Source organism: Notothenia rossii, assembly GCF_949606895.1.
Source record: "Notothenia rossii genome assembly, chromosome: 9".
NCBI classification, from domain to species: Eukaryota; Metazoa; Chordata; class Actinopteri; order Perciformes; family Nototheniidae; genus Notothenia; species Notothenia rossii.
The window spans coordinates 23,487,814-23,511,263 of record NC_136907.1 but is presented as its reverse complement, the minus strand read 5'-3'; the positions used below and the strand labels follow the sequence as shown (position 1 = coordinate 23,511,263).

The 23,450-nt window shown below is 38.4% G+C and overlaps 3 protein-coding genes across 3 annotated transcripts; 2 read left to right on the top strand and 1 right to left on the bottom strand.

Annotated features, from left to right (window-relative positions):
• Nucleotides 1-617: 617 nt before the first annotated feature.
• Nucleotides 618-4,450, bottom strand: cUnh11orf54 (chromosome Un C11orf54 homolog). The gene is made up of 8 exons (XM_079651098.1): nt 4,271-4,450; nt 4,082-4,180; nt 3,240-3,313; nt 3,051-3,152; nt 2,488-2,664; nt 2,063-2,212; nt 1,223-1,339; nt 618-1,100 (listed from the first exon to the last, which is right to left on the bottom strand). Exons 1-8 carry the CDS (start codon nt 4,335-4,337, stop codon nt 927-929), a joined length of 960 nt encoding a protein of 319 aa, XP_079507224.1. The 5' UTR covers nt 4,338-4,450; the 3' UTR covers nt 618-926.
• A 753-nt stretch (nt 4,451-5,203) lies between these two features.
• Nucleotides 5,204-11,060, top strand: LOC307017607 (uncharacterized protein). Its single transcript, XM_079647229.1, has 5 exons — nt 5,204-5,595; nt 7,032-7,314; nt 7,401-7,528; nt 9,370-9,412; nt 9,492-11,060. Exons 1-5 carry the CDS (start codon nt 5,468-5,470, stop codon nt 10,704-10,706), a joined length of 1,797 nt encoding a protein of 598 aa, XP_079503355.1. The 5' UTR covers nt 5,204-5,467; the 3' UTR covers nt 10,707-11,060.
• Nucleotides 11,061-12,259: 1,199 nt separating this feature from the next.
• Nucleotides 12,260-23,127, top strand: aspa (aspartoacylase). The gene is made up of 6 exons (XM_079647230.1): nt 12,260-12,870; nt 15,397-15,592; nt 17,837-17,930; nt 20,216-20,323; nt 21,711-21,820; nt 22,020-23,127. Exons 1-6 carry the CDS (start codon nt 12,629-12,631, stop codon nt 22,209-22,211), a joined length of 942 nt encoding a protein of 313 aa, XP_079503356.1. The 5' UTR covers nt 12,260-12,628; the 3' UTR covers nt 22,212-23,127.
• Nucleotides 23,128-23,450: the final 323 nt, after the last annotated feature.

Below are 23,450 nucleotides of genomic sequence, written 5' to 3'. Positions count from 1 at the left end.
TGCTGCTGCTGCTCGCCCTTTTATAATTGATGTAACTGTACCAGAAGGCCATGTTTGTTTTCTATAGACAGTAATAACGTAGCATCAAGGGTTGACACTTAATTGTTTTGCTTCATAAAATATGAGAAAATGTGAAAATCAAGTTGGAAAAACAAGGTTCTTTTTTTAACTCATGGCTATTTAAGTACCAGCACAGGTGTCTGATTAGACCTCTGCTATCACACCTCAAATATGCAACTAAAGATCGAGATATCAGCCAATCATATTCTGTAAACACTTACATTCTCCCTAATATAAGCCTAATCAAGCAATTACGTGAAAACACCAGCATGGGTGGACTGAGGGTGTGTTTTCTTTCTGTGCAAACATTTCATAGACATCGTTTGCACAATGTGTTATCATGATGAATTGGCATGTAGTTCATGGTCCCATACTGTATGTACTATAATTAGATTTCTGAGGGAATGAGTGATGCACACACACTACTGCATTCAGTGAAAAACAGTCAATCCAATTTATAGAAATTATGCCTATTTTATAGGAAAATTTACTTTTTTGTTATTTTGTACATACATACATCATATAAATCACACAGTGCTTGATTAATTTAGATAAGGGGTTTTCAAAGTTTTTTTAATTCATTAAAAAATGAAACATTAGTTGAAATTAGTTCAAATAGAATAGCACACACATGGGTGATGTTGGGAATATCAAGTCCAGTGGTCCAGTAGTTTGGGAGATATGTACTGTTTTCTTATTTTCCCAGAACCAGAAACTAATAAAAGCATTTGGTTTAAGGTAAAGTCAAACGGATTATCTTGAATCAATTGTTGATGAATTTAAAGGAATGAGGCTTAGAAAGTACACCTAAGGGAGGGGTTTCCAGGTTTTGTCTGAGGGGGAGCCCACAGTCATTCATCCATCTTTCAATCTCTTCCAACTTCATGGGTGTCTTTGGGCCTGTCAATGCGGTACACAAACTCTGCAGGCATGAAGTAGCCGAGGTACTCCACACTGTCAGGAGTGGTGTCGATGTAGTAGTGGCCACCTTCTCCGTGGTGGCTGAAGCAGTGTGTGTGCTCCACGCGCAGGTCCAGACCCTGGGTACATACACAGAAAACACATGAGAAGAACCAATACAACGCAGCCTACTTTTAAATGCACGGCTGATGCTCATCTTGTGTCCTCGCCTCACTGAGATGTGTGTGTTTGCTTTACTCACAGGGTCTCTGGATACCAGCACTGACTGGCAGATGAGGGGGGCGCGGACCTCAAAATGCTTGAGCCAGTTGTTGACGTCATCGTTGGTGTCGAGGGGGCAGGCAGAGAACTCTCTAGGCTGTCCATGAGAATATACAGGGAATTAAATTAATGTGTTTAGTTATCAGAGGTAGGAGAAGCATTCAGATCATCAACTTAGCAGAAGAAGTAATACCAAAGGGTTACAAGTTAAGTCTGAAGAGCATCAGAGCTTAAAGAATAGGTAATTATTTGTGTTGTCTCTTATGTATTATTATGTATTCTTATTATAGAAGGGTGTTAAGTGATGAGAGAGATTGCATTCAAATGTACAACTGTATTTGCAAACAAGAATGAGAATAAACTGGAAAAGATCTAAATTCAAAGCTCAACTTAAATAAATAAAAATATACTTACATTTTCAAAAAAGTATCTTATTTGCTCAACAGCCATTTTCAAAATAATATAAATTATAGTTTTGGATTATAATTAATGATGCAATTAACTATTTATACTGCGAGGTATCTTGTGCATTTTATTAAGGGATCAATAAAGTGTATCTTAACCTATAATAACACATCATAAATAATGTATTGATTACATGTTTTATTAATTAGTAATATTTTGTAGAATCTTTACAAATAAAAGTTAGTAAATGTGGAGTAAAAAGTCAAATATTTGCCTCTGAATTGTACTGGGGTAGAGTTCAAGTTAAATACAAAAACCTCAGAATTGTTACTATTACGTTATACTGTAATGTAAGTATTGTGAACCACTGGCAACGGCAACAAATCATGTGTCTTGTATCATGTCCAAAATGTACCATGATGTGGATTTTAGCTTTCCCTTTCTGGATGATGAAGGTTCCTCCCAGAGCCAGGCTTTTTTCAGGGTAGTGACTCTCCAGAGTGTTCCTCATGGCCGCCACCAGGCTGTGGTCCCCGGTTCTCTTCTTGGCCTTCACCTCTATAACCTGCAGAGACACCGGTGAAGAGGACATGACAGCTCAGCATGTGCAGTCACTTCTCTTTTGTTAATGTTTATCCTACCAAATATTGGGAGCACACATTTGATGGGGCTGAAGTTCAAACACAACAACATTAGCGAGGGTACTAACTTGCAGATAATTGTGTTTAAGTTCATATATAACCTGACCTGTGTTCATTATTGCCAAAAGTAGTAAAAAAATGACTTTTTGAAGGATTTCCACATGATTACATGATTTGTTGTTCAAATAAGACACAGTACCTTTCCAGACTTCCCTTCACATGCGTACAGATTGCCCAGAAGTCCAAAGTTGCAGTCAGAGAATTTGTTGCTGTATTTTTCCTGCAGACATTGGCCATCAGCGGGATTGATGGAAGCGAAGTAGCTGCTGTTCACTGCAGGCCGTCCCTCCGTTTCGGTCAGAACCAGAGGCATCAGCTGGGCATGAGAATATTTAGTCAGAAAAAAACGAGTTTTGACGTTCCCCAAGTGCTTTTGTCTTTCTATTTTTCCATTGTGTAATATAGCAAGTGACACATGCTAGTATAAAGTTCTTCAATCTCACAACCACCCAACGTTTTACTTTCCTTAATCCAATATTTGCTTTGTAATAAGACAACCTGGTAAAGAAGGTTTACATGAAAAATTAAATATCTGACTGTTTTCATTATTTTGTTGCCGCTTTGACAAGTTATTTTTGTGCATGTTGTGCAAGATGATATCTGGGGCTTCCTTTCTAGGGGAAATAACTTTAATGCTGCACCCTTCAGAAAGCAAGTGAATGTATATTAGCCAGAGTTTGTGATTTGATGTAAAAAGTAAACCTCTGCGTTCATTCCGACTACTCTGGAGGGAGCAGCTGCTGCGCCGAGGACGAAGGCTCCTGGCAGCTCCAGCTCCTTCGATATGGTGTTCATGTTGTATTCCTGGAATGAGGACAGATGGCTTTGTAAAAACCACATCACCACAGGCTGATGATCATTATCTCCATGCAATATTTTCATTAAATCTACCTTGTGTTTCTGAACCAAGGGGACCAGGTATGGCACACCACCAACATCAGTGATCCGAGGCTTACCACACAAGCCTGCAGTGATAGGACAGAGGTGATGGTAAGTGAAAACCAAAAGCACATGGACACAACTTATTGAGGTTGTTGAACTGAAAACCTGCATCTGAACACTGCAAACAGCACACTTATTAAACTAAATTGAACTGATAGGTCTCTCACTTTCAATAAACATATACATTACTCATTACATTATGAGATTATTCGGGTCACTATTTGTTGGGAAAAAAATGTTTTTTATTTTAAATAAAAACTATTAAGTCATCCAATGGTTTTGCAAGAAATCAATATAATCTCTTCAGCGGCTGAAATAATCAGGTTGATAGTTGCGATACATTTAGTTTTCATACTGTCTATCATATTGTGTAATTTGTAATAGTTTGCTCATTATTATATTGTGCTTTTCTATTTTAGTACGCGAAGACTTCACAATTCTGACGGATTTCATTTTGCAACCATTTCACTTTTTGTAATAATCAATCCAATAATATCTTTAACCCGACAAAAAATAAATCTCATGGGGAAAAAAACATGTGCAATACATCCATACTTGAAGAATATGAAAACTTTGAGGGGCTGATATAAATGGAAGTGATGCAAAAGCTTAGGCTTAGGTGTATTAAATTGTGCATGGATTGACAAAATAAACATAGTAGGGCATGCATGGGGGATCTGATTTTCACAGTGCATTGATATTCTGCCACTTACATAAATAATGTGTATATATTTTTATTTTACTAACTGCACACTGTTGTATAATGCAGTGTTCTTTTCTGATGTTCCTACCTTTCACAGGAAACTGGAAGGGCTCCTTGGTGAGATCTGGACACTCCACAACACTCACCTGAACTTCAGCAAAGTTATCTTCCAGGCCTGCTTGTAATACTGCAACCAACAATAAGTCGTTACTATTAGCATACACACTCTTAATGAACATTCTGTTTCATAAACATGCATGTGTATCAAAGTCCATACCACCACGTAGTTCCTCTAAATCTGGCACGTGCAACTGAACCTTTTCAGTTTTGCTGACATCAGCCATAACTGCAATTCAAGGTAAAAGTAAAATCAGACTTTCAGAGGTGCAGGACCTTACTGTTAAAGCGAGAAAATCTACTGTGTTGTTGCAAAAAAGACTGTATATATAGAAAGGCTGCAGACCAGCCAAAGAGTAAACATTAACAAGACAGTTCCGGTCCCAAATTGAGTTTCGTGTAAATGAATACTGTTCTTTAGAGCACTAACGAATAATATAATATACATTTTGAAAATAATATTAAAATCAGGTATCACAAGTTAATGTAGGCAAACTTAGAAACTAACTAACAATAAATAAACATTGCAACGTAAACGGCCAACACTAAGAAAACTATACCCATTTGTACAGACAATGACGTTTTCTCATTATTTGAAGCCTGAAAATATTGCAATTTTATGGAATTTTCACCAGTTTTCTTTTTTTCTAAATGACAATACTGTTGTTTGGGGCTGTGGGGGAAATCTTGTTCGCAATTGATAGAACAAAACTACGTTACTTATATTCAAACACATACTACAAAACAGAGCAACTGATTATTTTAGGATACGTACAAACAAAAACACGTAAAGTTTCATGTTCTAACAAGATAGACGCTATATATTATAGAAAAGCTGTAACATGATAATGTTTTTATAGCCTAACAATAACATCGATGTAACAACGTCAAAAATATCTTGATATAACAAAGTTTCACGTTATAGCATGATCCGTTTTTTTAATTTTCTGGCGTTGCAGCAATACACTGTTGTGGTGCATTTATTTATGGGGAACAAACATATACAGTCTATGAATAAATACCGAATGAGAAGGTCGTATTTACTGTGTGACTCGGTGCAGTTGAAAACGGAAGTAGAAAGAGGGAATCCTCTCGCTTCTTTGACACTTCCGCTTTCTCTTCGATGATTGGTCAGATGATGATCCGTCACGCTGATGACGTTTAAACACTTCCTGGTTGACACAAAACCTCATGTGTGGATCTGATGTTTTAAATGTCTTTGCTAGCTATACGTTATTATACGACATTACCGTTATTTGGTTTGTACTCTTTTAGTTACAATGCATTAAGTGGATTTATTTCTTGTCCATGAAGACTTCCAACATTTCACACTGCGTTGTTTTGAATAATATACACAATGAACAGAGTAAGTAGTTATTTGGATTGGACAACAAACCCTCCAGGCTATGTGGAGAAAGCCTCGCGATATGTGAAGTCCTCCATGGGCCAGGGCAGAGATGATGAGGGACTTGCTGGAGCAGATCGGTAAGGGTTACCTCACATGCCACAATACATGTTGGGGAGTTGTGAACTATCTGTGATATGTTCATTTATATTTGCATAGTTATTCCAGTTGCTAATCACCCTTTTGCAATGTTTTAGGAGTTAACTACTCGAACTACAACACATTTGTGTGCATTATTCAATTTAATATTGAATAATCAATTTCTTGCACAATAGTATCCTGCATTATATTTGTTACTGGATAGTTGTATTTCCACATGTATATTTTTTATATATATATATTTTAACTTTAATGCTATTTTATATCTATTTCAGAAATATTTTGGACTGTTTATTTCTTGTGTCTTAATTTCGCTTATTGGCTTGTTTTTTATGCTGCTGCAACGCAAACATTTCCCAAATTGGGATCAATAAAGTACCTATGATCTATCTATCTATTAAAAGGATAGAATTGAACCCCATTTGTCAGGCCTCACCCCTTTTTCTCACATCTGTTTTATTTATTTATTTTACAAAGTATTACGAACAACTCTTTCTAAGTGGCTTGACTTAAAGGTCCCATGTCATGCCCATTTCCACTGATCATAATTCCATTGTTGAGGTCTACTAGAATAGATTTATATTGTGCAATTTTCCAAACTCACATTGGTTTCTCATACAGCATCTCTGTAAACTATGTGTATTCACTGAATTTCACTCTCTGCCTTTAACGGCTCGTTGTAGCTCCAATAGCTCCAGCCCCCACCCTCCCTGTGAGCACAGTTTGCTCTGATTGGTCGGGACGTTGTGAATCGCGCTAAGCTCCGTGGAGGTGTTGTTTCCTTGTTTAGCGATACACAGCGAAACACAGCCAAACTCATCCTGAGCACACACAAAGTCACAGCCGAAGTTAAAACAATAAGTGTGGCATGATATTGAGTAAGAAAAAGGTTGATAAAGGCTGTGAGAATGGGTCTGCAGAGACAATTTCGCCGCGATCCCAACTGTCTGTTATCAGCCTGCAGCCAGGGAGGAGAAATCAGCAGAGCTGCTTGCACTGGGTGTGTGTGTGAGGAAGTCCGTGGATTGGTCAATTTGGACCAATCAGCGGGGGCTTAACGTAACGGCTCCGTGGACATAACGTAATGGCTCCACGGATTGGTCCATTTCGTTCCTGGTACGGTTGACATCATGCGTACCCGGAAGAATCAAATGGACAATGACGTATCTCCAACGAGGCGTTTTGGGGAGGTATTTTCTGTGTTAGAGTTTTACTCGCTACAGGGTGTACTTTGAGGGTTTGTGACTGCAGACAGTTTACATGCATAAAAACCTTCATAACACAGAAGGGGACGGGTAATAACCAGAAAAGCATGACATGGGACCTTTAAACATATTAGATGCTGTTGCTCCTATGTTTTCAGTTCACAGTGGGCGAATTGTTTTAAAATCTGCCTATGATGATTGTGTTTCTGCAGTGACTCTGCAGACAGCCTGTTCATAACTCAGAAGCCAGTACCTGTGGCCGTGAGGACAGGAGTACGTACTCGCTACAGCCAGTGGGCAAAACCCTTATCTCCCAGAGACTTACACGAAAGCGAAGAAAGCGAAGAAAACAAAGAATCGTCAGATTCCGACGATGGAGAATCCCAATCTGGCAAGGTGCAGAGAAGAAAGAAAAATGTGTTGCCAAAATTCAGTTTCCCTTTCCTCAAAGAGAAGAAGCCTGAGCTGTTACCTGGACACAACAAACGCCTTCATGTAAGGATCACAAATAATGTAATACATACACTTAAACAGATGCTTTGAAAATGTAATTCAGTGCTTAATAGTTTCCTTTTTTACAGAGTTATCTGGTGGGAGGCTTCTTTGAATGTGTCAGACTTCTGAGGCAGGGCTGTCAAACAAAAAAGGATGTGAAGTCATCTTTACCAACTGTTGACATGGATGGGGAGCACATATCTCCATTGTCAGAGTAAGTTTATTAGAAGGAATATTCATGCTTACTTGAGGACACATGTAATGGACACTTTTTATTAAGAATACCATTAATGTACCAAATTGTTTTCAAGGGGGCCCACAGGGACAATAACACAAGTTAAGCACAAGTAAATAAAAATAAAAACTATAATCAAGATAATGAGATGATGCCAAAACTCAAAGGGTAAGACTTAGAGCAGGGGTGGGGAAGCTCCGGCCCCCGGGCTGTATACGGCCTGCGAGACCATTTGATCCGGCCCTCGAGGTAATTTATAAACACAAGCAAAAAAGAAAAGAAAAAAAAGAAATCTAGATCGCAAAAAAATTAAACAAGCGAGTGCCTGTTTTTCCTGGCCAATGTCACGGTCCTTGAACACAACACAAGCCTAACGTGTCATCACGTGGTATCTGTCTGGTCTGAGGGGTGCAGTTCTGACGGAGAGGTTCCGCCGCTATTTGTATATAGGGTAAACACTGATGGATATGTTGAACTGATCCTATAATAAGAAGACAAGACATTTTTTAGCAAGTTGAAAGATAATATGGATCAGATATTTAAAGATATATTATTACAATCAGAAGGAGCTTAATCATAAGATAAGATAAGATATATACTTTATTGATCCCAAGTTGGGAAATGTTTTTGTTGCAGCAGCATGTAAAACAGAGTATTGCACATAAATAGAAATACAAATTAAAAAGAGGAGAAACCTTTCAAAAATAGTAATAAAACAGAACTAAAGAGTAGAAAATATACAAGTTGAACGTAATGACATATTCAATTAAATATAAATGTAAAATGTACAGTATGAAGTTGTGAGGTTATAGTCCAGTAAACAAAAGAGAATGTATGTCCCCTGATTGGATTTTAATCAATCGAGATGCTTATAATATTGATCTGAATGCTTTTGATACAGATGATTCTCAAAAATATTTGAAACACTAAAATAATTTGTGGGAACCCCCAAAGCTCCATTGTAGGGTCTCTTGTTCATTTTAATTGTTTAAATATGAAAAATGACATCAAACTTATTAAAGGTAGGGTAGGTAATTCACTTCGGAAACACTTTTTGTTATATTCCATGGAATGCTCTTAACATCCCGATAGCAATGAATATCTTAAGTGCTTTGACAACAAATACATAAAAAAATGTCATCTGTGGAAGCCGTAGTACTGTAAAAAGCACGACCAATAATTTTAACCGGCCCAGCTAAAATAACTGGATGGCCTACCTGCCTGTCAGCCTTCCATCTGTGCACAAACTTATCTCGTGCCCTCGTTGGTCTTGTGCGCGTTCGTGTGTGTTGGAGGAGGGGCTCTGTAAGGAAGTCTGAAGGAAGGGGCAGATTTTTTTTCGACTGCGTACTGTCAAATTCTAGCACACTCAAGCTGGTTTCTCCATTCTTATCTACCCTACCTTTAATGATGAATATGTTTTTATTTATCTTTCCACACAATGAATCCGTTATTTAAATTAAAAGAGACAAGCGAAAAACACTTTAATCTATTCATGTTAGATTGTTCTGTACAAAGTGTTGATATTTAAAAACTTACATAAATCTCTTCTCTAAAAATATTTTTCTATAGAAGGCTTAAGTCCTTTGTTTATTTGTTTTTAATTATTTGTTTTATTCATGTTCAATGATGACCTATATTGTTTGTTTTTGTCATTCTTAGATCTATTCTTCTATTTCATTGATTTTATTTTTATAATTCATAATTTCTATTTGCTGTGTGCATTTGTTTCATTGTATTGCTTCTCACAGTTGAATGGTTCTGTGTAAAGTGTGCACCACTTTTAATATTGATCATAAATCACATATATTCTGTTACAGAGATGACGGAGAAAAGGTGGATGAGGCAGACATCAAAGTGGTGGTAAGCAGGCTGTTCAAATCTTACATCACAGTATATATTGTTTGTGAAGTTGGCGTTAAGCTATTTTTTCATTTTACAGGAGAGGAAACTATTTGTGGTGCCCTCGAAATCGAGGAGAAAAAATGAAAGTTCTGCGGCAGAAGATGTCAGGCAGGAAAAAGCAAATGAAAGCTTTGCAACTGACATGAGAGCAGAGCATCCTTTGGCGTCAGTGATCTGTAAGATGGAGGACAAGCGTAAGGAGAAGAAGATAAAGAAAAGGGTTGAGGACATTGAGCAGTTAGGAACAGTTACCGAACCTCCAAATGCTGATGCTGAGACACGGAAGAAGAGAAAAGAAAGAAGGAAAAAACAAGAAGGGATTGCAACTACAAAGGAATGTGAAGAAGAGGAGGCTTCAAATCGCACTTTAGATTTGCCGCCAATGTCACCAGAAAACTTAGAGGGATTGGAAAACTGTTCAGAAAATGCTGCAGAATCTCAGGAAACTTTAGAATCCAGTTGCGTCAAAAAGAAGAAGTACAAAAAGAAGCAAGCGTCATGTTCTAAAGAAGCTACTCAAGGGTTAGATATCTCTTGCGGAAATGAAAAGGTTGATAATACCCAAAAAACAAAGGAGGGCCTTGAAGACCAAAATGCTAATCTGACGAAAAAAATTAAGAAGAAAAGGAAGGAAATATTAAGCAGCAATTTATCTGAAGACAACTCGCCGCAAAGCCAGGATTTAGTGTCTGTGCAGGAAAAGGAAGAGAAAAGGACCTCATCCTTCCGTGTTGCTGATGCAGAAGATAAGGATGCTCAGACACCCGTGGAACTAAATGACAACGGGGTCAGGAAAAAGAGAAAGCTGTCAGCAGCGCAGGACAGTGTTGAAATAAATCCTGAGCAGGGCTTTGAGGAACCAAACACGGGGGTGAAAAGGAAGAAGAAAGAAACGGGAAATGAAACCGAGTCGGTAACCCCCGCGCAAACTTTGAAAAGTGCAGGTGATGTGGAATTTTCTCCAACTGATGAGACTGTGGTGTTGAAAAAGAAAAAGAAGAAAAAGTCTAAAGTTGAGCCAGGCAATGTGATACAAGAGGATCCATCTGCCTCTAAAGATGTTGAATCAGTAAAGTCTTCACTCAAAGACTGTAGCTCAGTTTCAAACAAGAGAAAAGACAAACGTGCTCCCAGAGCTGAGACTTTAAACTCTGAAAGCAACATCTCAGTTTCTGACAGTATCGTTGAAAGCAAAAAAGTCAGACGAAAACTTCATAATCCAAATGAGGATTTCTATGACCTCTCAGCTTAGGTGAATGGTAGACACAGTGATGGGTTTGATTGATTTGAGTTTTAAAATAATTCTGGATACCCTAACACACAAAATGACTGATACATTACATGTCATTTTTCTTTTTTTTTATAGATGCAAATGCATCTGACACTTTCTCTATCACTACATGGACAATGTTTTCAGTGAAGCTGTGACAATTTAGTTTTTTTTGGTATTTTGTTTTGTATCAAAGCTTTTGACTTGCACAGTACTTTACCTTTTTGGTGTTACAATACATTTGTAAAGGATTAACAAACCAGTCATTTTGCTTTTTTATTTCTACCGGTTATCAACATAACAGTAATTGAAACTTCATTAAATGATATTAATCAATTTGATGTCATCATTCTTCAATGTAAAACCAAACCATTACTTTAATCTTTATTTATTAATTAAACCTATACATTTGACCACCTCGTCATCCTAATAATACTCAGGTTTGTACATACGAGGAATTTGTTCTGGTGATTTGGTACTTAACGATGGACACAGCGTGTAAATGAGACACAATTATTCAAATGAACTTTGACTGCAAATGATATGATAGTCTGTGAATGACTGTCAGGGTTTGTAATAGCTGTTACAAAGTGCACCATATCAGAACCATCATGAAGTGAATAGGTAACATAGAGCCATTGCTATAGGTGAAACATTTACAACAATGTTGTAAATAAGAATCGGAAGCAAATATGTAAGCCTTATTGTACTTGTAAACTGTATCTTAAACTTGGGGAATTTATTTATTTTAAAGGGCGTGACAAGAAGTAATTAATCCAGAAAGGTCCAACACTATGATAACTAAAATATATAAACAATGTTTGAATACTCTTTATTTTGGAATAACGCCAGCAGACACGAAAATGTATTTATTAATATTTGCTTTCTATATTGTTGTGATCAGTATTACATGGTAACTAGATTACAACTATATAGCAAACATGCCATAAAATGCCAATTTTCTACCTTATTTTAGTTCTTATGGTGTTTCTGTTATTGTTCAAACATGTTGGGGTTTTTTCTCCAAGAAAAACACATACATCTTTTTTTTGTATAATGAGCCCCTCCTTCTAGAGTAAAGTCAGACCAAATCAATGCATCGGTAAAAGCAGAGGTGGAAAAAGTACTCAGATCTTGTACGTGAGTAAATGGTAAATGGTAAATGGACTGTACTTATATAGCGCTTTATCCAGTCTTTAAGACCCCTCAAAGCGCTTTACATACTACATGTCATTCACCCATTCACACCCATTCATACAGAGCAGTGTACCTTACTCTAGGACCTAACATTCACACACATTCACACACCGTTGGCCATGCCATTGGGAGCAACTCAGGGTTAAGTATCTTGCCCAAGGATACATCGACATGTTGACTGCATGGGCTGGGATCGAACCCACAACCTTCTGGTTGAAAGACGACCACACTCCCTCACAGCCACAGTCGCCCTAAAAAGTAAAGTAAAAGTCCTAAGTCCTACTTAGTTACTTTACACCACTTGGTAAAAGGTACTACTATTGTAATGCTGCCTGGCTTTACTTTATACTGATTGTTACACATTGAGCTTACTGGCTTTGCAAAACAGAAGGAGGGGCTCATTATCATAAGAAAAAAACGTAATAAAAAGCAACTTATGGATTGTTTTCTTTGGCTGAACCTATTTTTTAACAACAAAAGCTGCATTTTAGAGTCCCTAAAAAAAGCTTTGGGGTTTTGGCCTATTGTGGCACTGTTGGCTTTCCATACAACCAGCTAGCTGACACGTTACGTAAGCGCGCAGCCACAGAAGGCATTTAAACAGTGAGGCTGCGAAGATCCAGCTGGAAACTTTTCCTCTCCTGCTGACGCTCCAGAGACCAGTGTGTCTTCAACTTCAACACTCGGCACACATTCACCTCCAAGACATGTCCTCTTTTAACAGCATTGTGAGCTTGGAAGAGGCAAGGAGAGTGGCTATTTTCGGAGGAACGCACGGGAACGAGATGTCAGGCGTGACGCTGGTGAACCTGTGGGTGAAAAACGGCGCCGAGATCCAGAGGAAAGGGGTCGAAACCAAACCGTTCATCACCAACCCGAAGGCTGTGGAGAAGTGCGCCAGATATGTGGACACGGACCTGAACCGAGCCTTCACCCCGGAAAACCTCAGGTAAAAACGGCCTCACGCCTCAGAGCTGCCAGTGTGGCTGGATCTGGATGTTGTTGTTGTGTCTGCTGTCATACATGTTGAATGGAAACATTACACCTATCCATATACAACGCACATATGACCACGAATGTGATTTTACTGATTATATATATTTGGTTAAAAGAAACATGACCTATAGGCTACTGTACATTGTCGGAATGGTCTTGTGGAAATGTTCTCGTTGGGGCCGTTTTTTTGGGACTGAAATTACTAAAACAAGGATCGATCATTGGAGGTTTATATGTGTTGTGAAATGTAATGACATGCATTATTGACACCTGTCAGACAAATGCGGGATATGTTAAGACATCCTGCTTAGAAAACATGTAGTTATAACAATAGAATGAAAAACAACGTCTGGATTGAAATGTAGAATAACGGGTTACACTAGGATGTTTTTTAAAACACGATTTACACTGTCACGCAACGCAATCCAACTGTTATCTCAGGTAGCGTGAATGTGTGTTTACCACTAGTCATGTCTCCCCCCTCCCCCTCCCCCCACAACAGCAGAGCAGCGTGTCCCGGATTTGATCTGACTCTGAGCCAGCAGGGAAAACGTGAGCGAAACGTGACCGAGATGTGCTTTTTTTTCTTCATTCGTGCCTCTTCGTTTGCAATATAGCGGAAGCTTTACGCAAATGCTGGCTCATAGAGACCGCGTGCATGAACGCACAAAGCAGTTGTTGGATCTGTTCATAAATCACCATAGGAGTCCTATAATAAAATTCCCATGGTTATCATACTGTGTTCTGGGGCAAGTTGTAAAGTAGTGTTATCACGTGATGTATCTATATGGGCTCGAACATGGCCTTTTAACCTTTGGCTAGGCAATATGTTGATATTAGCCTTCTGTATATCGATATTTCTAAGAGACTAAATTATGTGTTACATTTTGTATGTTGTCATACTTTGTTCCTGCTTCTAAAGGTTGCATTGAAGCAGTTCTATCATTTCCTTTAACCATTTAGCCAATATGTAACCAATTCTGATAATTATTTAGCAAAAATCTTAATGAGTAAATATTTGGTAAAAGCCCTGACTGTCAACCCTACAATTTAGTTGCAATATCGATATTGAGGTATATGGATAAATATATAATATTATATTTTTTTCCTCCATATCACCCAGCCCTCATTTGACAGTTACAATTCAAGTTCTGTTGTTGTTTCTTTTTTAGGTATTTTACTTAATGTAATGATGCACATATCGTTCTGTATGCGGTTATTACCTCATCTGCCATTTTTAAAATGACCGTTTAAAAGTATTTTCCATACTTTCAGTTTGGCATGTCTGGAGGTAATCTATAAAAAGATTATCCACTTTTCTAAAAAAAAGAAAGCCCATGGTGTTGTTTTCATCCGCCTTTTCCTTTGACTGTGTTAACTGTCCTCTCAGTTGTCGGCTGTGTGTTGGAGACCACTTGTATCCGCTGTGGCTCACTGTGGTTGTGTACCAAAGTCCCTTCAATCCAGACAATACCGGATATTTACTGAAAGTGGGGTGTAAAGAGCAGATGTGAGGGAGTCGAGACAATATGCACAGCAGAGGTGCTATTCTACAGTAGTTAGGAGAATGTCCTAGACCAGTTGTTATTCTAAAATGCTTTTAAAGGGCTAAGAGAAAAAAGGGAACTCTCATTCTGTGCTCAGTGTTGAATGTCTGTCTGAGCACAGACAAGGAAGGTATGCCTGAGGGGAAAAAACCCAAGATATGCGGAGGGAAAAAACCCATGTTTAGACTTGACACGAAACAAATCTCTCAAGGATTGGAGCAGACATACAAGGCTTGTCGAAAGTGGCTGGCATTTATTCTTAACATTCACAAAAGGGGGCCACTGTCCTGCTGAATCCAGTGTTTGTATTCCAACCTATAACATAAGGCTACCATGAGGTGGAATCATAGTTATAATCAAGACAAAATATGCAGGTATTAATGTTTTTTAGTTTTCCACATTTGAAGGACTGTAGTGAATACATACACCAACTCTTTTTTTTCTGACTTTGCTCTCGCAGTTACTGTGATAACTTGTCAATCATAAAGATTATGCCCAGGTTAGGTGAAAGTGTTACAGAGCATGTAGGACAAGTAGACAATTATTAACATGGTTCTTATTCATCATTCCATCAGCAGAATTTTATGATAAGCTGTGAATGTGTTACCAACTTTTTCATCGCTGTATGCGTAAAGTAACGTACTTTTATTTATAGCACATTTTCAGCATGTCGGACATATATTGGGGTCCCAAACCATGTAATGCTTTATACTGTAAGTTAGCAATAACATTTAAAAATCAATTCTGTAAGCTACTGGTAGCCGGTGCAGACATTTAAGAACTGGGGTGATGTGTTCTACTCTTTTTGATTTGGTCAGGACTCTGGCAGCAGCGTTCTGGATTAGTTGCAGTCTTTCAAGGGATGTTTTACAGAGACCTGTAAATAAACTGTTACAGTAATGTGTTTGTTTTTGTGTGTCCGTGCGCCGCAGTGCCCCTCAAGGAGACAACCAGCCCTACGAGGTGCAGAGAGCCCAGGAGATCAACGGGATATTCGGACCCAAAGGAAGCCCAGATGCCTACGATGTTATCTTCGACCTCCACAACACGACGTCCAACATGGGCTGCACCCTGATCCTGGAGAGCTCCAAAGACCACTTCAATCTGCAGATGATGAACTACATCAAGGTGGCGGCCTCCAAGAGCTAATGTTGAATTATACGGCACACCTTTTAAGGAGCATTCATCTGTAACATTAGCTGTTTTTCAAGAGTTCCTTTTATTATAACATTTAACACCAGACTAGGCCAGTGACAATAACTGCTTTTAATGGAAGATATATAGTCCAAGAAACATTTGAAATAAAAATGAGATGATAGATAGATAGATAGGTACTTTATTTATCTCAAATTGGGAAGTTATTTTGTCACAGCAGCAGTGTTGTCAAGCATTACACAAGTTAAAAATAAGGGACGAATGTAATGGAAATTCAAATTAGCAGCAAGTATATACAAATTTACAATGAAAAGGAAATATATCACTAGAGTATCTAAATAATACACAATATAAAGAAAATATTGAGTATTCTACAATATACATTCTCACTAAGCTACAGAAATCTATAGAAATATACTACAGACGCAACAATATAATTACAATTTTAAGACACTTAAAGGTGGGGTATGTAATTTATTTCAGAAACACTTTTTGTTATATTCCATGGAATGCTCTTAACATCCCGATAGCAATGAAAATATTAAATGCTTTGACAATAAATATATACAAATATTTCATCTGTGGAAGCCGTAGCGCTGTAAAAAGCACGACCAATCATTTTAGCCGGCCCGGCTAAAGTAACTGGATGGCCTACCTGCCTGTCAGCCTTCCATCTGTGCACAAACTTATCCCGTGCCCTCATTGGTCATGTGCACATTCGTGTGTGTTGGAGGAGGGGCTCTGTAAGGAAGGGGCAGATTCTTTCCGGCTGTGTAGTTTCAAATTCTAGCGCACTCGAGCTGGTTTCTCCAAAATTACTTACCCCACCTTTTAAATGTCACAGATATAATAATAATAACATAGAGGCATAATAATGTCTCCCTATCAAAGGGAGTTCACATATCAAAGAGGAGAGAGTTTAAAGTGGACATTGTACTGTAAACAAACATAAATGTAATTTGATATAATTACAATTGATAGATACAGAAATAATCAAGATCATATCAATATATCGAATGATAAGTAGATAAGGTGAAAATGATCAAGATAATATCTGGGGGCGGCTGACATTTCAGGCTATGTCCTCCCCCCTTCACCATTGTATCTATCAACTAAAGGCACTCTCTGGTCCAAAAAGTATATTTAAAAAGAAAATCATGTCCGTATGTTCCAGGATAAGTAGGTAACCTAAAAATGATTGTCCACATATTGAACCGTAAGTCAAGATATTGTTTCAGGCCTACACTATACCATAGACGCATTCTCCATTAATATGTTTAATGGGACCTTCACTTCTCAATGTAGTGTGTTTTAGAAGTTTTTTAACTCACACAGAAAGTTAAAGGGGGTGACTGGGAGTTTTAGGTGTTTGCACACATGATCTTTGCACTTTAAAGTAAATATTTTTGCTAAAAGGTCTCTCTGGAGAGATTCAGTTAACATTTGTAGATAATATAATCAACAGTTTACCTTTACGTGTTGGACACACTCATGTAAAGGTTCAACCATCCAAATACTTGAGCCTGTTTTCTTATGAGTCTGAGAAGATGTCTTTTTATTTTGTAAAATACGGTACACGCAGTATTTGAACTACGACATAACATTTATTTTAAGCAAATATACCTTTTTAAAACTTCACAAACCTCACTTTGCATCAGCTGGTGTTACTGTTTGGAATGTATTGAACTGCTTTAGCTGTTCAACAAAAATGAAGGTTTTCAGACTAGTAACACCAGGGAAGGAAAGAGCTGCCAAAAGCAACACACTCTTGTACTGAAAGGAGAGAGAAATGTTTTTTGAACTTAGAAAAAAAGAATGAACAAATGGATACAAAGATAGAAGATTACCCCACTAATTCAGAGACCTGAGTCAAGACATAAGAAAAAGATAGTTTAAAAAAAGAAAAAATGTTGGATACTTTCAGGTTATATCACATTTTGAAAGTGATTCAAAGATAAATCCAAACTCATTATGTAACTGTTTTTACACAGTGTAATAAAACAATAAGGTTTAACCTAGTTTCATCCAATGGTCAGATTTGTGTTCTAGAAATGTATGCAAATGTGCAAAGATAATGCCTCATGTGAATATTAAAATAACATCAGAACATCTGTAATACAAAAAAAGGCTCTAAATGTAACGTCAGTAATACACTGTTGCTGTTTAGGTATGTAATTACCTTAAGCTAACTTCTAGCTTGTTTGACTTGTTTTGCAGAAAGCCATCGCTCCATGTAGTTGTCTTGTTCTGCTGAATGAACATCCTCTTTTGAAATATTCCACTTCCCGCTCTATTGCCAAGCACCCTGTTGGTGAGTCTCTCTCAAGTCTTTCAAGCAAATGTCCAGTGGCGGCTGGTGGAAAATATTTTTGGTGGGGCTATGGTGACCAAACCATACTAAGGCGGTCTGGGGGGGATCCTCCCCCGGAAGACATTTTTGAGAAATGACCCCTTAAATTACGACTTTTGAGGCAAAAAATATGAGATAATCTTCAGTGTGGTTAGCTATGAATCTTCCAAAACTGTGCAGCAGTACAGTATGCCCACACGAACTGCAGAACACTGGTGCTTTGGGAACTCTAAAATGATTTAATTCCGTGTGTGTGTGTGTGTGTGTGTGTGTGTGTGTGTGTGTGTGTGTGTGTGTGTGTGTGTGTGTGTGTGTGTGTGTGTGTGTGTGTGTGTGTGTGTGTGTGTGTGTGTGTGTGTGTGTGTGTGTGTGTGTGTGTGTGTGTGTGTGTGTGTGTGTGTGTGTGTGTGTGTGTGTGTGTGTGTGTCTTACTTACTTACTTACTTACTTACTTACTTACTTACTTACTTACTTACTTACTTACTTACTTACTTACTTACTTACTTACTTACTTACTTACTTACTTACCCTCCCGATTTTCGCGGGAGACTCCCGATTTCATTGCCCTCTCCAGGTTTCCTCCCGGGGTCATATTTCTGACAAAATCAGATTTACTCGACTGTTTCCACTCGGACTTTAATACAGCTACACCATTGTTTGGTTTCCATGGTAGTGCGTCTCTTTAGCAGCGTGCGCAACTCAAAGTCTGAGAGGGTGAGGAAGATGAAAACTGAACAAGAATCGACAACTCGACCCTCTGCTCACTCCTTTCCTGTAAAATACAGGTCCAGCCCACACATACAGCGGGGCAAAAAAGTATTTAGTCAGCCACCAATTGTGCAAGTTCTCCCACTTAAAAAGATGAGAAAGGCCTGTAATTGTCATCCTAGGTACACTTCAACTAGACAGAATGGGGGGAAAGAATCCAGGAAATCACATTTTAGGATTTTTAATGAATTAATTGGTAAATTCCTCGGTAAAATAAGTATTTGGTCACCTACAAACAAACAATATTTCTGGCTCTCACAGACCTGTAACTCCTTCTTTAAGAGCCTCCTCTGTCCTCCACTCGTTAACTGTATTAATGGCACTTGTTTGAACTCGTTATCAGTATAAAAGACACCTGTCCACAACCTCAAACAGTCACACTCCAAACTCCACTATGGCCAAGACCAAAGAGCTGTCAATGGACAACAGAAACAAAATTGTAGACCTGCACCAGGCTGGGAAGACTTGCATCTGCAATAGGTAAGCAGCTTGGTGTGAAGAAATCAACTGTGGGAGCAATTATTAGAAAATGGAAGACATACAAGAACACTGATAATCTCCCTCGATCTGGGGCTCCACGCAAGATCTCACCCTGTGGGGTCAAAATGATCACAAGAACGTTGAGCAAACATCCCAGAACCACACGGGGTGAGATCTTGACCTGGGACCAAAGTAAGAAAGGCTACCATCAGTAACACACTACGCCGCCAGGGACTCAAATCCTGCAGTGCCAGATGTGTCCCCCTGCTTAAGCCAGTACATGTCCAGGCCTGTCTGAAGTTTTCTAGAGAGCATTTAGATGATCCAGAAGAGGATTGGGAGAATGTCATATGGTCAGATTTGCCCCACTGTATGTTCCATGGTGCTACAGGCATCGCACTTACAACTGCAATAAGCATGTAAATGTTAATCTACAGCTCCGGAGATCCACTAGCACTGGAGTATCCACCTGCAGACGCAGCCATCCTTGACAACTTTGTAGCGTCACCTTGGATACGAGTCCAAACAACTCACAGACACACAAGCCAAGGCGCTGACAGGGCGTCCTTTGAGCATCAGATCTGACGACGCTGATTGGCTGAAATTATGTTTCGGCGGCATAGTTTACAGATAGCAACAGTCAGCTTGTTGGCTGCTGCTGCTCTGGCTGAGGGCTCCTTTCTGTGACTTACCAGTAACTTTAGACATCGTAAAACAATTTTAAACAAGATTTTATTGTAGATTATACATTTTACTGATACCAACTATATAATATTTACCTTGTTCATTAAAAAAAAAAAGTATATATATTTTTGTTTTAAATATATATATATATTTTTTAATCTTTTTAAATGACAATCAAACATGTGGGAAGAGGGGGGGCCGCGCCCCTAGCACCCCTATGGGCCGGCCGCCACTGCAAATGTCCCTTGGAAAAATGAACCTACAATATTCCCTCGACAGTTGCCAAATGTGTCTTCTGGTTTGTTTCATTTCAGGTCTGGAAGTGGGTCCCCAGCCTCAAGGTGTTTTGAGGAGCAACATATTTGAAGCTATGAGGGTGATACTGAAACATGCGCTGGACTTCATTGAACTGTTTAATGAAGGTAAGGCAGGCACACTGTAGCGGCTTACCATTTTAAGCTTTAACACGCTACACAGGCCACATCATAAGAAAGATTAGCAGTTGAGATTGAATCAAACATGATTCCTAAAGTTTGCAGTTTCTAGAATCCGACTCATGTTATGAATCATATGTGTTATATAAAAGAAAAACAAGTTGCTTACTTCCCTGTTTGTCTGCCTCATCTTGACGAGAAACATCTTGTGACAAAACGCCCATGGGTGCCAGTCCGATTCTGTACCTGCATCCCGTTCTCTCTCTTACCCTTAGGCACAAAAGAGCGTTTGCAATGTTTAGGCAGCCGTTCCTTCCTCTTTTACGTAAACAATCAGTCCGTGCCAAGTGTGAGTTGCAGTCTGTTGGTATCTGCCCAGCCTGTTGAATGGCCTGCTTGTTTTTAGAGTCTGCTTGCCAATGGTGCGTTAATCTCCTGTAGTGGGGCCTGCACTGGTGCTGATGAATGCCCTGGCATGGTTATGAATCAGTGTTCCTGCCCTTTGAAGCTGAACATCACCAAGAAACAACTTGTTCAGAGAGAACACTGTCTGAACATTTGTCCCTTTTGCTCTGTGCTGCCGCTTGCATATTAATACAGCCAAATGGTCTCACACTTAGTGGTAAAGCATTTCAATTGAGCTTGACTTCCTGAATGTGCAAGCTCTGCCACAAACCACTGCACATCCTTTTTAGCTCAGTTTGAATAATGCCACTTGGGCACTGTGTGGCTTCTTCCAGCTTCTATAGCAAAGTCCTATAATGTATGTCAGAGATTAACTATACAGAAAAATCTGTCAACTTTATTGTCAATCTCCTATGTGAGATACAGACAGAGAGATTGAAATGCTGTTTTTTACAATCTCGAGGAATAACAATTTAAATATATATTTTTTTAAATATTAAAATTATGCAATTTCAATTTTTTTTTACGGATTTTGTCCTTTATTCTCAACATAAAATATAATGGCATAATAACAATGCTTAATATATTTACAATGTACGTTTATATTAGGTCTTCAACTATCCAAATTATTGTTACTGTATACACACTCCAAAATGAATAGACTAAGTATATTTCTGTCTTTGTAGTACATTCAATACGGGTCATTTGATTTCATACAGTTTTAGTTCCCTGTATACAATGATAGTTGCGCTCATATGAAGCACGTTTTTTGTCTCTTTTTCTTCTCTGTTTAAATTGTTTTATTCTCCTATACTCAGAGGCAATACCCTTGTTATTAGCTCTAGCCTAACATGTATTAGGATTGATATTGCCTATTTTTTTCTTTGTACATTTACAACAAGTTTTTGGAATACCTTATTATCCAGGATGCTAACCATATGGGGGATGTTGTGTTCTGTGTGTTGTTCAGGCATGGAGTTCCCTTCCTGTACAGTAGAAGTTTTCCGGGTCTTAGAGAGGATCGACTACCCCAGAGATGCCAACGGAAACATCATAGCTATGGTGCACCCCAATCTGCAGGTAAACGTCTGAACTACAGCCGCCTTCACCGACCAGAAATCTGATCTATTGAACCTGTAAATATGATGTATGATGTGACCAGAGATGTCTCATAACGAAAGAGGAAATGAGACATCTCTGGTCACTGTGAGACCTTATTATTTTAGTTTGAGCAACATACTCAAGTTACTTTCCCTGTGGTTATTGCTTGTTGTTTCAGGACTGTGACTGGGAGCCGCTGAACCCCGGTGACCCTATGTTCCAAACTTTTGATGGAAAGACCATCCGGTTCCAAGGCTCAGGAACGGTCTACCCCACTTTTATTAATGAGGCGGCCTATTATGAAAAACAACAGGCATTTGTTACCACCAGACGAGAAAGCTTGGTGGCCAGTTCCATTAGAAAAGTATGAAAACTGTTTGTAAAGGCTTCAATGATTCTTTGTTAGCCACAATAACAAATCTGTGTATAGACTTTTCTCACCTAATAATGATGAGATACCATCTTTTACACACTGATTTCTTTTTTCTATGCATTTACTATCTCCTAACTATGCAAAGAACCTTTTTTAGAGGCTTTGCAAAAAGTCACTGTGAAAGTCTTTGATTTAAAGGCTGGTATGTTGCTGTGGTAAGTATTTATGATACTGATGTTATTTAAAAAATATATTTACATTAAATCAACTAAGTTTTTATAACATTAAACGCCAAGCCTAATTATTGATGGCTGATAAATCACCATACATCACTCTTTAAGTTTCTTACAACTGCTCAGGACAGCCATTTTGGATCATAACCTGCAACCTTTGACCCAAAACTGTAGTTGTTTGTCCTCTTATATATATTTGTAACATCTTTTGAAGGGTGTGTTTGTGGCCTTTGATACATACCTGTAACTCCAGTGGTTGCATCTGTGGTGCTGTCCTAGTCTTGCCTTAATAGAGATTTAAGAAAAAAACTTGCACAACAAAAATCTGAGGTGAAATTTGTAGAAAATATGTGTTGGATAACATATTTTGATAAGAAATTGTCCTGGTCCTCTAAACAAATGGGATGCAGTTTGAAACATGTTTTATAATCATATATTTGTGTCTATTTTGATATACTTGTACTGTACGTTTTAAGTGACGTTTAGGATTCTCGGAGGGCATATGTACTTTTAATATTTTTTTACGTCTTTGTTGTGTCAAAGTGTATCGCTGTGGTGTTACGGTCATTCATTTTCCAATTAGCAATATTTTTGGTAGCACTATTTATGTGATGAGTAACGTTTCCTGTCTTAAAGTCCTGTGGAAATTATCCGATCAATAAATGTAGTACTATGCTAAACTGGGATATTTAGTTGTTTGTAGATACACCCTTTCATAATGAGTTGCCTTAACTCGTCATGCTTGTGCATTGTCAGTTAGAGCAAATGGTTCCCAACCTAGGGGTCCCGACCCCTAATAGGCATTTCCAATGTTTCAATGGGGGTCAGGAGACCTTCTTGATTTATTGGATTTTAGACAAGTTTTCAAAAAAGATATGCATTTCGCTCTAGATGTTATTGATTTCTGTGTTGACAATCTTATTTATAAAGTGTGGCTTATTATTTAAGACGTAAACCTTTATTTAAATCTCACGGGATAAGGGCCAAGTGAAGATCCTAAAAC

Coding starts and splice junctions, on each gene's coding strand:
- LOC307017607 (XM_079647229.1), top strand. CDS start 5,468: ATGAACAGAGTAAGTAGTTATTTGGATTGGACAACAAACCCTCCAGGC. Junction 5,596..7,031: donor GGACTTGCTGGAGCAGATCG/GTAAGGGTTACC, acceptor GTGTTTCTGCAG/TGACTCTGCAGACAGCCTGT. Junction 9,413..9,491: donor AGGCAGACATCAAAGTGGTG/GTAAGCAGGCTG, acceptor TTCATTTTACAG/GAGAGGAAACTATTTGTGGT.
- aspa (XM_079647230.1), top strand. CDS start 12,629: ATGTCCTCTTTTAACAGCATTGTGAGCTTGGAAGAGGCAAGGAGAGTG. Junction 12,871..15,396: donor TTCACCCCGGAAAACCTCAG/GTAAAAACGGCC, acceptor CGTGCGCCGCAG/TGCCCCTCAAGGAGACAACC. Junction 20,324..21,710: donor CATTGAACTGTTTAATGAAG/GTAAGGCAGGCA, acceptor TGTGTTGTTCAG/GCATGGAGTTCCCTTCCTGT.
- cUnh11orf54 (XM_079651098.1), bottom strand. CDS start 4,337: ATGGCTGATGTCAGCAAAACTGAAAAGGTTCAGTTGCACGTGCCAGAT. Junction 4,181..4,270: donor TTTAGAGGAACTACGTGGTG/GTATGGACTTTG, acceptor TGTTGGTTGCAG/TATTACAAGCAGGCCTGGAA. Junction 1,340..2,062: donor AAGCTAAAATCCACATCATG/GTACATTTTGGA, acceptor TCTCATGGACAG/CCTAGAGAGTTCTCTGCCTG.